This window comes from Dipodomys merriami, unplaced genomic scaffold (assembly GCF_024711535.1).
Source record: "Dipodomys merriami isolate MVZ:Mamm:240054 unplaced genomic scaffold, mDipMer1.0.p SCAF_57, whole genome shotgun sequence".
Taxonomy (NCBI): domain Eukaryota; kingdom Metazoa; phylum Chordata; class Mammalia; order Rodentia; family Heteromyidae; genus Dipodomys; species Dipodomys merriami.
In genome coordinates this window covers 4,926,078-4,938,483 of record NW_027206146.1, presented here as the reverse complement: position 1 = coordinate 4,938,483, position 12,406 = coordinate 4,926,078, and the positions used below count along the sequence as shown (strand labels likewise).

At 53.2% G+C, this 12,406-nt stretch overlaps 2 protein-coding genes across 3 annotated transcripts; one reads left to right on the top strand and one right to left on the bottom strand.

The window, feature by feature from the left end:
- Window positions 1-112: 112 nt before the first annotated feature.
- Window positions 113-4,914, bottom strand: Irf3 (interferon regulatory factor 3). Of its 2 annotated transcripts, none has more exons than XM_070000957.1 (8): window positions 4,581-4,914; window positions 3,785-4,010; window positions 2,889-3,063; window positions 2,733-2,803; window positions 2,384-2,561; window positions 1,906-2,286; window positions 930-1,045; window positions 113-339 (listed from the first exon to the last, which is right to left on the bottom strand). In XM_070000957.1, the coding sequence occupies exons 2-8, from the start codon at window positions 3,947-3,949 to the stop codon at window positions 172-174; spliced, it is 1,254 nt and encodes a 417-aa protein (XP_069857058.1). In that variant the 5' UTR covers window positions 3,950-4,010; window positions 4,581-4,914; the 3' UTR covers window positions 113-171. The 2 variants fall into 2 exon arrangements, with proteins under 2 accessions (XP_069857058.1, XP_069857056.1); XM_070000955.1 differs by having other exon boundaries at window positions 3,785-3,957.
- Window positions 4,890-10,700, top strand: Bcl2l12 (BCL2 like 12). The gene is made up of 7 exons (XM_070000958.1): window positions 4,890-5,039; window positions 5,609-5,723; window positions 5,917-6,059; window positions 7,463-7,549; window positions 7,635-7,726; window positions 8,305-8,592; window positions 10,564-10,700. The coding sequence occupies exons 2-7, from the start codon at window positions 5,617-5,619 to the stop codon at window positions 10,612-10,614; spliced, it is 768 nt and encodes a 255-aa protein (XP_069857059.1). The 5' UTR covers window positions 4,890-5,039; window positions 5,609-5,616; the 3' UTR covers window positions 10,615-10,700.
- Window positions 10,701-12,406: the final 1,706 nt, after the last annotated feature.

Here is a 12,406-nt window from a genome sequence, read left to right as displayed (position 1 = left end):
GAGCAAGAAAGGGGGCTAATGTCAGCTGCCCCCTGCACAGGGCCTGGTTACCAAGCACTGCTGCATAGGTAAACTGACAGCTGGGCTGGAACACCCAATGTGACACACCCTGTGACTACAGCAGGAATTGCTTTATTGGTCCCAGCAACCCAGGCCTGGGCCTCCAGGAGCCTAGACCTCCATGTCTTCCACCAGGTCCTGCAGGTAGGCCTTGTACTGGTCCGATGAGAGGGAGAGGGGTTGGCTGTTGGAAATGTGCAGGTCCACGGTGTTCTCCAGTGAGGAGGCCCCCCCCAAGCGAGCCATTTCCAGAAGGGCCCTGAGGCATGTGGGAACAACCTGTGGGGGCAGTACGAAGCCCAGTCAGGCAAATTGCCCACCTACCCAGTTCCATCAGCCCCCAGCTTAATTTACCCACATGGAACCACCAACTATAGGCATGGTGGGAAATGTAGTTTTTCCCTCAAGGGAGCACAGTATCCCTAGTGCTGAGCAGCTGAGGGTGTGGTAGGGAGGGGGCTCAAGATGGAGGTCTAAGCCAAGTACCAGTGGCTCACGCCTGTAATCCTAGCTACTCAGGAGGCTGAGATCTGAGGATCACGGTTCAAAGCCAGCTCAGGCAGGAAAGTCCGAGAAAGTCCTATCTCCAATAAACCACTTCAGCTGTAGCTGAAGAACACAAGGACAGCGCCCAAGCCCAGAGTTCAAGCCCCATGACAGACCAAAAAAAAAAAAAGATGGAGGTCTACCAACTACAGGAGCTAGAGATGTCAAGTCAGGCTTTCTAGTGAGATCACCAACTAGTGACCCCTGAGAACTGTGAAGTTGTCCTTTCCACACAGGGGATTCTGGGAGTTGTAGTTCCTGGAGCTATAACTTTTCTAGGTTAAGACCACCTGCCAGCCCCAGGAACCCTGGACAGCAGGCACCTTGACCATCACGAGCCTCTTGACCCACGGCTGGTCCCGAGGCCACGCCTCTCCCACACAGAACCAGAGGGTGTAGCGTGGCGAACGTCTACTTCCTTCCATGAAGGCAATGAGATCTAAAGGCACAGAAGTAGGGTCAGAAAGGGAAGAACACACTTTACCCACTCCCAGTCCCACTCTCCCATGGTGAAAACCCTTTGCCACTACAAATGGGCTGCCGGTCTGAGGAAAGCCTCTGCAACTCTGGCATAAACTTAAATGTTCTCCCTCCTCCCCATCAGGAGGCTGGGGGGGGTCAAGTGGGGGGAAGGGATGGGACACCAGACTGCCCCTACTCCTGCCTACCCAGAACCCCAGCCATTAGTTGACATAGGAACTTTTTTGACATACTGAACTTTTTGCCCAGGGGCTGGCTTTGAACCCTGATTCTCTGATTTCTGCTTTCCAAGTAGCTATTATTACAAGCCTGAGCTAGCTCTTCTGGCTGGGAATTTATCTTCCTTGACTGTCTGGATGTTTTGGTGCTAGGATGGAGCACAGGGCCCTGTGCATGCTAAGTGGGCACTGCACAGCTGAGCTGCACCACAGCCCTCTCGTTTCTTTTTTCTTTGTTTGGGGGGGGGGTGAGTTTTTTGGTCAGTTGTGGGGTTTGAACTCTGGGCCTGGGCACTGTCCCTCAGCTCTTCAGCTCAAGGCTAGCACTCTACCACTTGAGCCACAGCACCACTTCCAGCTTTTTCTGTTTATATGGTGCTAAGGAATAGAACCCAGGGTCTTATGCATAAGGCAAGCACTCTACCACTGAGCCACCTTCCTAGCCCCCTTCCCATTTCTTTGGGTATCCCCTGTCCTGATGACTGTGATGGGCAGCCTTCCCTGTACTGAGCCCTGAGCTACACAGGAGTAGCCTTCTGCCCCAGCTCCCTTCGCCACCATGCCCTTGGCTTCCTATGGGGGGGGGGGGGGGGGAGCTCACCTGTCACGAAGGGCGCTAGGTTGAACACGTCTGCATCCTTGTCCTTGGGGACCTCACCATCATGCCCGTGCCCACTGTTGGGGAGCAGCTCCTCCCCTATGGCCCAGTAGGCATGGGAGTGTCCCAGGCGACGGCTCCACAGCTGCTGCCCAGCCCGCCACAGAGCCAGGCCACCCTTCAGGCCACTGAGCACGTGCCTCACGAAGTCCTTCACTCCCCTGTCGGACAGCGACAGCCCAGGGTCTGGCAGTGCTATTGGCTGCCAAGGCAGCGTCGGGTCCACATCCTCTGAGCCCACCAGCCGCAAGCCCTGGGGGCAGAAGACGTTCCGCTGGAAGACTTGCCGGCCTCGGTAGAAGACGGTCACCTCGAACTCCCACTCTGACCAGCAGCAGCAGCAAGAAGGAGAGAGACAGAGGGGGCCAGAGTGAGGGCCACTGTCCTACTTCAGTCCCCCCACCCTACAGGTGGCACTCACGTTCCTCAGACACCAACAGCAGCCTCAGTGGGTTACCAGGGGGTGCCGGATTTGGGTGGGGAATAGAATTGTTCAACAAGACCTGAGGGTAGTGATCAGGGGCCACAGCCAGGCCCAAGGCACCCTCTTGTGGGAGTGAGGCCAATGCCATGTCACCCAGCAACTCCAGGAGGTCTTCCTGGAGAAAGAAAAAAAACCACACACATTTCAACAGGCTTTTCTGGATCAGCAAATGGGAGACTGGAGGGGATGAAATGGGGGACCAAGGGGAGAGGACAAGGCCTGAACAGGCCTAGAGGATGAGGCTAAGGTAGAAGCTGCGGGGTAGGGGGACTGGGTGCAGTGTCACCTGGGTGTCTGGGGTAACGCCTCCAGCATCAGTGTCTGGAGAGGTGTCAAGCTGAGGAGAGTCTCCAGCCTCTGTGGAGAGAGATGTGAGCAGAGTAGGGGCAGAGAGCACTACAGCCCCTTCAACACCTCCAAATGAAACTCTGCTTTGACATACCTGATGAGTCCACAAACTCGTAGACCTTATGCGGGTCATAGGGGTCCTTGCTCCGGTCCTCAGTGAGGCGTATCCCTTCCTTCCTATTCAGGGCAGACCGGAAATTTCTCTTCCAGGTGGGCAGGTCTGGCTTGTCTTTCCCAGGAGTGTAGGCACCGCTGGCCTCCGCCCAGGCCTGTAGCACAATGGTACCCAGATGCTCCTAGAACCCTAACACAGCCCACAGGACTTTCCAACTCTGCAAGGCACCACCCCCAAATTGTTGGCGTCCCAACATCCTCCCTCACCGCCCCCCCCCACCTATGCCTCTAGTTTTCAACGTTTGTATCCTAGCTACTCAGGAGGCTGAGACCTGAGGATCATAGTTTGAAGCCAGCCTGGGGAAGGAAAGTCTGCAGTACTCTGATTTCCAATTAACCACCAAAAAGCCAGAAATGGAGCTGTGGCTCAAATGGTAGAGTGCCAGTCTAGAGTGAAAAACCTAAGGGACTGGCTGGGCACTGGTGGCTCACGCCTGTCATGCTGGCTACTCAGGAGGCTCAGACCTGAGGATCCCAGTTCAGACAACCCTGGCATGCCGGAAAGTGCGTGGATTCACATCCAACAAATGACTCAGAAAATGCCATAAGTGAAGCTGTGGCTCAAGTGGTCGAGAACTAGTCTTTGAGCACAAAGAGGGTCAGGGACATTGCCCAGGCCCTGAGTTCAAGCCCTAGGACTGGCACTGTAACTCTGTCAATAGCATCCCATCCTGCTTCTCAACAACAAGACCTGAATCTGCGGGTCCCTACCCTCAGGTTCAAACCCCACCCACCCCACATTAGCATGAGCCCGCCCCTGGAGCGGTAACCCCGCCCCCTCGAGACAGCCCAGCTCTAGCAAGGTTTCCCGCGCACCTGGAAGATGCCGAAGTCCACCAGCTGTGCGTCCTGCCGCAGACCGTGCTTCCAGGGGATTCGGAAGCGTCGGCGGTTCGAGTCCAGCCAGGCCACGCCTTCCAGCCGCCCCTGGTCCAGCTGCGATATCAGCCAAGGCAATATCCGCGGCTTTTGGGTTCCCATGGTCCGGCCTAGGCGTGCGGGGCGGTTCCTGAATGCGGGCGCCCTCTGGAGCCCTCCGGGCCTGAGGGTAACGCGCCTCGGTGTAAGCTCCCCGCTCCCACCTCCCCCGTGGCAGGTTTTCCTGGGGGTACAAAACTCCAGTCTGCTTACGCCTCCTCTAGAGACTCTCCCTTAGTCCCACATCCAATGCAGACCGCCCCCCCCCTTCCTCCTCAGCGCGGCCCCTCGATGCCGCCAGGGCAGATCCCTCCATCCCGCACGCGTCCAAGGCTGGGGACAGGACCCCCTCCCCTCGCGATCTCTGAATCTCTGAGCAGATGCGGACCCCACATTTTGCCCTGATGTAAGCCCCCTTCCCCACCGAAGACTCCCCCCCCCATCTGCAGGACGGATCTCCCTCCACAACCTCCCCCGAACAGCCTCCGGCAGGACACGCCCCCATTTTCCAGAATGTTGTTTCCCTATGTCAGAGAAGCGCCCCCCCCCCAGCCCGTGTAGAACCCTCCCCTCCGTCTCCCGCCCCACTCGGTCTAGTTTCCCCAGGGCCAGCTGGTGAAGGTCCCTCCAGATTCAGGGACGTCCCGTCCGGTTTCTCAATCCGCCCAGTCCCGAACTCTTCCGCCTTCCCTACCGTGGAGAAGTCGGGCGCGCACGGCGCTCGGGCCCACCCCGGTTTTGGGGGGTTGCAGGTAGCTGTCAGACTCGAAGCCGTGCAACCCGCTTCTTGTCAGCTAATGTTCCCGGCGCTGGGCCTTTTCGTCTCGATCGATTTCTCGAAATACAAACTTTTTCATGTTTCGGACGACACACTTGAAAAACCAAAAGTGGGTTCGGAAGAGTCGAGTCCATCCTCCCGCCCCACCTCCTCGTGACCTTTTTTGGACTTCCTGCCGCGGGCATGCTGGGAACGTCATATGCAAATAACCAGGCACGCGGTATTCCCCACCCACCCCCGCCGCTTCTACGTTGGGGCGGTTACCAACTCGATGCAGTGCGCAGGCGCGGGAAAGTTGAACTGAGAAAAAGTTTGTACAATTTGAATAGAGACCGTGGAGGGGACTAAGATACCGGCGGCGGGGTTCCGGACCAGGTGAGCTGCGTGTCACGGGAGAGGCTAGGGGAGGAAGGGGCTGAGGTTCAGGAGTGGCCATCCCCAGTCCTGCTTCTTTGGCATCCATGTCTCTAGGATCCCCCGAACTCACGCCTGAGTTGGATAGTGGGAACTACATCTCCCAGCAGGCTGCGCGGCAAAATAAGCTCGGATCAAGGGAACTATTTGCCGCGGAGCCTACTGGGATTGGTAGTTCTCGATTCTCTGGGGCTCTAGCAGCTTTGCTTGTGCCCGCCGAAATCTGAACTTTGAAGCCTTCTGCTCACTCAAGGATCCAGGAGCACAAGTTTCCAACCATCTCCTTTTTTGAATTCAAGAATCCAGACTCTTCCTTTCCCTAAATAAATCAGGCCTCAGGCTTCACTCCCCGCTCCCCCACCCCCAGGAGCCCCTGAACCTCAACTTTCCTGCTGAGTTCAGGAACTCGAACGTGCTTGGGAACGCTCAAGTCCTGACCTCCTCTTCGTTTAGGGACTAGAAGTCCGGGCTGTAAGCCTCCTCTTCATGATGAACCTTGGCTCTGTCCATCCCCTTTCCCTCACCCACAGGTACCTCCATGGCAGGCTCCGAAGAACTGGGGCTCCGGGAGGATACGCTGAAGGTCCTAGCTGCCTTTCTTAAGCGGGGAGACACTGCCGGGTCCCCTGTTGCAACCCCGCCGAGGTGAGAAGAGTGCTGTCTGTTCCACGCACAGGGCCTGCACTTGGGTGGACAGTCTCTGTAACTTTGGCTCCTGATCTCCGCCTCTCTCCTTTCTTCATGTCCCGCTATAGCCCCTGTCTTGGGAATTGCAAATGCAAAGGGCCTCTTTGCGAGGGATGTCTGGGGGTCACTCTCTGAAGTTTCACTTCCTCAGGATCCCTCACCAGGAGGAGCCGACAGATTTCCTGAGCCGTCTTCGAAGATGTCTTCCTTGTCCTCTGGGGAGAGGAGCCGTTCCACCTGAGTCCCCTCGACCTTGCTCCCTGCCCATCCAGCCCTGCTATGGTTCAGAGCCTGGTAAGAGATTTCCCCAGATCATCTGCAGAAGCTGGCATGGCCGGGAGCGTTAGTTCCTAAAACACAGACAGGATGCTATCATTTAGTCAAGGCTCTCCAGCACATCATCATCCTGTCTTACCTTCCACCCTAGATTTTGTCAATTCTATGTGCTACCTGGTTGGGGATATGGCCTCTGCCTAGCTAGTTATTATCTCTAGCTAATTATTATTCTTGCCCCCTAGGGAGGCAAGCCCCTCTGGTAGCTACAGTAACCTCAGAAGACAGGCAGAGACTTGGTTTCAATCACAACTTCCTGGCTAGTATGTAGTAGGACTCTAGGAGCAATCCATTTTTCTCCCTAGCTCCTCTGTTTTTTGTTTTTTGTTTTTTTTTTCTTGTTTTTTCTTCTAGTAGCAGGGTAAGAATGGAGTAAGGAACTCAGGGGCTAAGTTCTGAGGATCACGGTTCAAAGCCAGTCCATGCAGGAAAGTCTGAGACTCTTATTTCCAGTGAACCACCAGAAAACTGGAATGGGCCCTGTGGAGAACGCTCACCTTGAACTGAAGAGCTCAAGGACAGCATCCAGGCCCAGAGTTCAAGCCCCACGACCGACCAAAAAAAAAAAAAAAAAAAAAGGAAGAATGGAGTAAGGAATCATTGGACTTGATCTAGTGACAGCCAGGTTTGCTTTCATAAGCTAATAATATCTTCGAGGTGTACTAGCAGTAAAAGGAATTTGCAGGTGGAGAAATGAATGATGTGATCAGTTGATGATGTCTAAAATGGGAGAGGGTTAGGATGGTATTGACAATGTGTCTTCTGTTTGCCTTCTTGGATAATAATCATCCCTAAAATAATGATTTCTTCTTCTGCTTCTGCTTCTGTTTCTTCTTCTCTTCTTCCTCTTCCTCCTCCTTTTCTTCCTCCTCTTCCTCTTTCTCCCAGTCCTGGGGCTTGAACTCAGGGCCTGGCCACTGTCCCTGAGCTTCTTTTTTTCAAAGCTATAACTCTACCATTTGAGCCACAGCACCACTTTCAGCTTTTTCTGTGTATGTGGTACTGCTAGACAAGCACTTGACTACTAAGACACATTCCCAGCCCATCAGCCCTGAAATTCTTAGTTCAGTTTGGAGACATGCTGAAGTAGAAAAGGACAAAGATTTGAGCATCTTGTGGAGGGAAGAGAGTGGGGGTCATGAGGCTTGAACTCTGGGCCTGGGCACTGTCCCTGAGCTTTTCAGCTCAAGGGGAGCACTCTACCACTTGAGCCACAGCAACATTTCCGGTTTTCTTGAGATTAATTGGAGTTAAGAGTCTCTTGGACTTTCCTGCCTGGGCTAGCTTTGAACTGTGATCCTCAGATCTCAGCCTCCTGAGTAACTAGGTATGAGTCACCAGCTCATGAACTCTTTTTACCCCAGGCCCAGCCACTCCAGACTTCTATGCCCTGGTGGCCCAGCGGCTGGAGCAGCTGGTTCAAGAGCAACTGAGATCTCCACCTAGCCCAGGTGAGGTGCCAAGGTGCTCTGGGAAAGGGTGAGGGTCAAAGGGTAGTCACGGCTTTGCCCCAGTGAAATTCTCTTCTGTCCCCAGAGTTACAGGGTCCCCCACCTACAGAGAAGGAGGCCCTGCTTCGGAGGCTGGTTTGCTTGCTGGAAGAGGAGGCTGAAGTCATCAATCAGAAGGTGACTTGGGGCCTCCACTCTGTGCTTTACTGGGGCTGGGACTTTGTGAGATGGTGGGATACTGAGATTAGAAGCTGGATCCAGGAAGCTGAGAACAACTGTTAAGTCCTGTACCAGAGAGGCTGAGACAGGAGGATCTTGAGTTCAAGGCCAGGCTGGACTATATCTTGAGATTCCCCAATCCCTAGAAAATTCCATTTCCTATCATATACATGTCAATCATCAAATGTATGGTAGAGGGCAAAGTTGCTGGTTTGGCCTGGAGACCAAAAATGGCCCCTGGAGAGGTGGAGGCTACAGGCTCAGAATTTTAGACCGCATCTAAAATTACTCTTGGCTCTGATTGGTTGACCAAGAACTAGCCAGGGGCGTGGCTCAGCAATTCAGACCTATGACACCGTCCTGAGAGCCGTTGGCCTTATGGTGTGGTTTATGATTGGCTAATGTGATAGATGGGAGGGGCTGAGCCTTAGCAACTGGGTGGAGCATGAACTAGGAAGCCACTCCCCCAGCCTCCTATTGGCTGACTGCTAGGTTATGCCTGAGATTCACCATCTCTTGCCTTTGGCAACCCACAGCTGGCCTCTGACCCCATCCTACACCGCAAGCTGGCCCGCCTGTCAGCAGGATCCTTCTCCCGCCTAGTGGAGCTGTTCTCCAACCGGGAGAGCAGTCCTCACGGGAGCCGCACAAGCACCTCCTTGCCCTGTCCTGGGCCCCCACCGCCTTCTCCGGAACCCTTGGCCCGCCTGGCCCTGGCCATGGAGCTGAGCCGGCGTGTGGCACGGCTAGGGGGCACCCTGGCTGGACTTAGCGTGGAGCACGTGCACAGCTTCGCACCCTGGATCCAGGCCAACGGGGGCTGGGTGAGCCACCAAAGCGTCTCTGGGCCTCAGTTTACCCTACTGTAATGGGATGGGGTGGTGGGGAAGGAGGCAGAGCTTAGACTTCCTTACAAAATTCCATGTTCCATTCATTCCCTCTGTGCTTTTTCAGCCCTGGCTATAGACCAGGCATTGCATATGCCTGGTGCAAACCACTGCTGTGTACTGACTATTGTGAGGCGACGGTGAGTGACTCACCCTAGGCCTCAGTTTCCTCTTTTGGGAAGTAGGGAGAATGGGAACTGCTGGAATGTGATTTCCTCTAGGTTCACCTCTGTTCCTTCTGGAATCACCCCCAATAAGGGCTTTCGTGGCTCCCCTCTTTTTGTGTGTGCTGGTACTCTAGATTGGTGGTACTCTACCACTTGAGCCATACCTTCATGTTTTACTTTTTGCTGATTAGAAATAATCTCAAGGACTTTCCTGTCTGGGCTGGCTTCAAACCTCTATGCTCAGATCTCAGCCCCCTGAGATCTTACCCCCAGCACTGCAAATAACAATAATAAACCAGGTATCAGTGGCTCATAACTTGAATCCTAGTTATTCTACTCAGGAGACTGAGATCTAAGGATTAAGGCTATCAGGGCAGACAGCTGAGCTGGAGGCATAGCTCGAATGGTAGTATGCCATTCATGAGCAAAGAAGCCCAGAAAGATCCCCGCACTGGTGGCTCACGCCTGTAATCCTAGCTACTTAGAAGCTGAGCTCTGAGGATCGGGTTTGAAGCCAGCTTGGGCAGGAAATTCTTTGAGACTCTTATCTCCAATAAAATACTCAAAAAAGCAGGAAATGGCGCTGTGGCTCAAGTGGTACAGCGGTCGCTTGAGCAAAACACACACACACACACACACACACACACACACACACACACACACACACACACACACACACACACACACACACACACACACACACACACACACACACACACACACGAGGCTGGAAAAGGATTTTCACTTACTATTGTTTTTATTTTTGCTGGTTGCCTTCCTGCCTCTAACATACAGCTGTGGATCTCTCCCCACTTACTGTCCTCTGCCGTCTGATTGGTCTCCAGCGCGCTGGCTGTGTGACCTTGGCAACTGTCCCCATCTCCCTAGCAACTGTCTCCCACCCCTGGCCCACATGAGTAGCATCTCAAGTCCCCTGCATTGTCGGTCTGTGCAGGGCTTCAGTAAGAGAAGGACCATGCCTGCCCTGGGAATGTCACCATTGCTTCCTAGGGTGGCGGAAGCTAGCTGGGTGTTTCAGGAACCCAGACACAGCCTGTAGGGCTGCAGAGGGTGTGAGATGCGAGCAGGAGGGGCAGCTGGACCATGCCAGGCCTGCCGTCATCCAGACAAGGTGGCTCTGAGCAGCAGACCCGAAGTGGATTTCTGAAGTCTTGGCGACATCTGGTGGCCACAGATGGAATCGACTAGTGGGCTAGTGCGGTTAGGGAGCTGTGGGGGTGGTCACACCAAGGTGGGGCCCTGGAGGATTCTGGGTTTAATCAGAGATGGGGTGGGGCGGAGGTGTAGAGGTGTAGAGATGACACGTTTGTTTAGTGGGCTGGATGTGGGGGCTCCAGCCCAGAATGCTAATGTGAGCAGCACAGGGCCAACTCAGTATGCTGAGATGGGAAGAATGGGGTGGAGAGGGGACAGGCAGAGGCTGGTTAAAGAGCAGTCAGGTGAATGGAAGCCATAGGGAAGAGGTGGTGCACAGGCCAAGGGCCAGGATGACAGTGAAGGTCAGCAGAGAAGCTGGCTTGTCTGTAATATGGTCTCAGTTAAGACCTACAACAACCAGGCAGGGGACAGGAATCTGCACAGAGACACCGCTCATGGCTGCTGAAATGTCAAGGCTCTGTTCTCTCTGGATGTCTTGTGTCTCCTTGTCTCTGTCCCTTGCCCTTCTGAGCCTACTGATGGGCCTCTGGCCCTCTCACACACACACCCCCCCCCCCACCAGGAGGGCATCCTGGCCGTCTCACCTGTGGACTTGACCTTGCCCTTGGACTGACATCTTCCTCAGAAGCTGCTAGAAGATGGGACTTCAACTCTACTCTCCTTGCTTGCTGTGCCGAGCTCTCTTCTTTCCACTCAGGGCTGGGGGAAGGGGGTGTTGGGGGTGGCTGCCCTACCTGTTTGCCAAAAAAGATTGCATTGGAAGAATGTTTCATATTTTCATATTAAAATGTTTTCAAAGTACTGCTTCTTTCTCACAAGAACTCGTTTGGATTGTTTATTTTTGCTTCCTTCCCTGTGGTGCCGCAAGTATTAGCTAGAGCCTCAAGCTTGCTAGGCAAACTCTGGAGTTCTGTACCTAAGCCACCTGCCCTTATGTTTTTGTTTTTTCCTCCTTATTTATTTATGTCAGTCATGGGGCTTGAACTCTGGACCTAGTTGCTGTCCCTCAGCTCTTCACTCAAGGCGAGCACTCTACCACTTGAGCCACAGTGCCACTTCCGGTTTTCTGGTGGGTCACTGGAGATGAGAATCTCACGGACTTTCATGCTGGGCTGGCTTTGAACCTCGATCCTCAGATCTCAGCCTCTTGAGTAGCTAGGATGACAAGCGTGAGCTACCTGCGCCCTGCTATGATTCTTATTTATAACTGTATAAGCCCTTAGTTGTACAAGGGGTGTTTCATTGTGACATTTCAAAAATGTATACAATGTGTCCCCGGATCAAGCTCCTGGGTTACTGTCCCTTCTCCCTTCTTGAAAAGAGTTTCAGGAGCTTTCATCCTTCCATTTTCCTACAAGCAAACCTGCTACTTGGATGGGGTCCTGCCCTTCTCACTTTGGCATTGCCCTTCCCCCTCCCACCGGTGCCACCATACCCCCACTTGTACCAAAGGGTTTCACTATTTCAAACATGCCTGTATTATAGTTTCAAGCCTTAACGTTGTCAATGGAAAATATTAGTTCAGAGAGCTCTGGTTTGCTAGTTGGCTAATTTATTCACTCTTTTTTTGTTTGTTTTTGAGACAACTACTATGTAGCTAAATCTAGCCTGGAACTTGTGATTCTAACTCTCTTCACTCCCCATGTCTGGTATTATAGGTGTGCAGCATCACATCCACTGATCTCTGATCTCTGGTGTGTGTGTGTGTGTGTGTGTGTGTGTACATATGTGCACTTGTATTCTGGGGTTTGAACTTGGACTAAGCACTGTTCCTGAAATTTTTGGGGGGTCAGTTGTGGGGCCTGAACTCTGAGCTTGGGGGCTGTCCCTCAGCTCTTCAGCTCAAGGCTAGTGTTCTACCACTTGAGCCACAGTGCCACTTCCGGCTTTTTCTGCTTATGTGGTGCTGAGGAATCGAACCCAGGGCTTCATGCATGCAAGGCAAGAACTCTACCTCTGAGCCACCTTCCCAGGCCCACCAGTAGCTCCTCACTGCAGGATTTTTTTAATGAATTGAACAGGAAATGGTGATTACTTAGGTGTTTGTTTCAAATTTCATGACATAGTGGGTACGTGACATTATATGCAAATTTTGCCTTCAAAATTTAAAGTTGATTTGCTAAGAACAATGTTTTTAGACTTCCAGTGATCAAAGTAGCTATTGCTGGGTGTTGGTGGCTCATGCCTGTTATCTTAATATTATAGGCATGATTAGGAGTATAGCCACATAAACCTAGACTTTTTTTGTTTGTTTGTTTGTTTTTGTTGGTCGTGGGGCTTGAACTCTGGGCCTGGACGCTGTCCCTCAGCTCTTCAGCTCAAGGCGAGCTCTCTACCACTTGAGCTACAGCGCCACTTCCAGTTTTCTGGTGGTTTATTGGAGATAGGAGTCTCACGGTCTTTCC

Excerpts from the sequence above, each read along its gene's own strand:
- Irf3 (XM_070000957.1), bottom strand. The coding sequence starts at position 3,949 with ATGGGAACCCAAAAGCCGCGGATATTGCCTTGGCTGATATCGCAGCTG. Across the intron at positions 3,064-3,784 it reads TGGACTTCGGCATCTTCCAG|GCCTGGGCGGAGGCCAGCGG; the intron begins GTGCGCGGGAAA and ends ATTGTGCTACAG. Across the intron at positions 2,287-2,383 it reads GCTGTTGGTGTCTGAGGAAC|AGTGGGAGTTCGAGGTGACC; the intron begins GTGAGTGCCACC and ends GCTGCTGGTCAG.
- Bcl2l12 (XM_070000958.1), top strand. The coding sequence starts at position 5,617 with ATGGCAGGCTCCGAAGAACTGGGGCTCCGGGAGGATACGCTGAAGGTC. Across the intron at positions 6,060-7,462 it reads CTGCTATGGTTCAGAGCCTG|GCCCAGCCACTCCAGACTTC; the intron begins GTAAGAGATTTC and ends TTTTTACCCCAG. Across the intron at positions 7,550-7,634 it reads GAGATCTCCACCTAGCCCAG|AGTTACAGGGTCCCCCACCT; the intron begins GTGAGGTGCCAA and ends TTCTGTCCCCAG.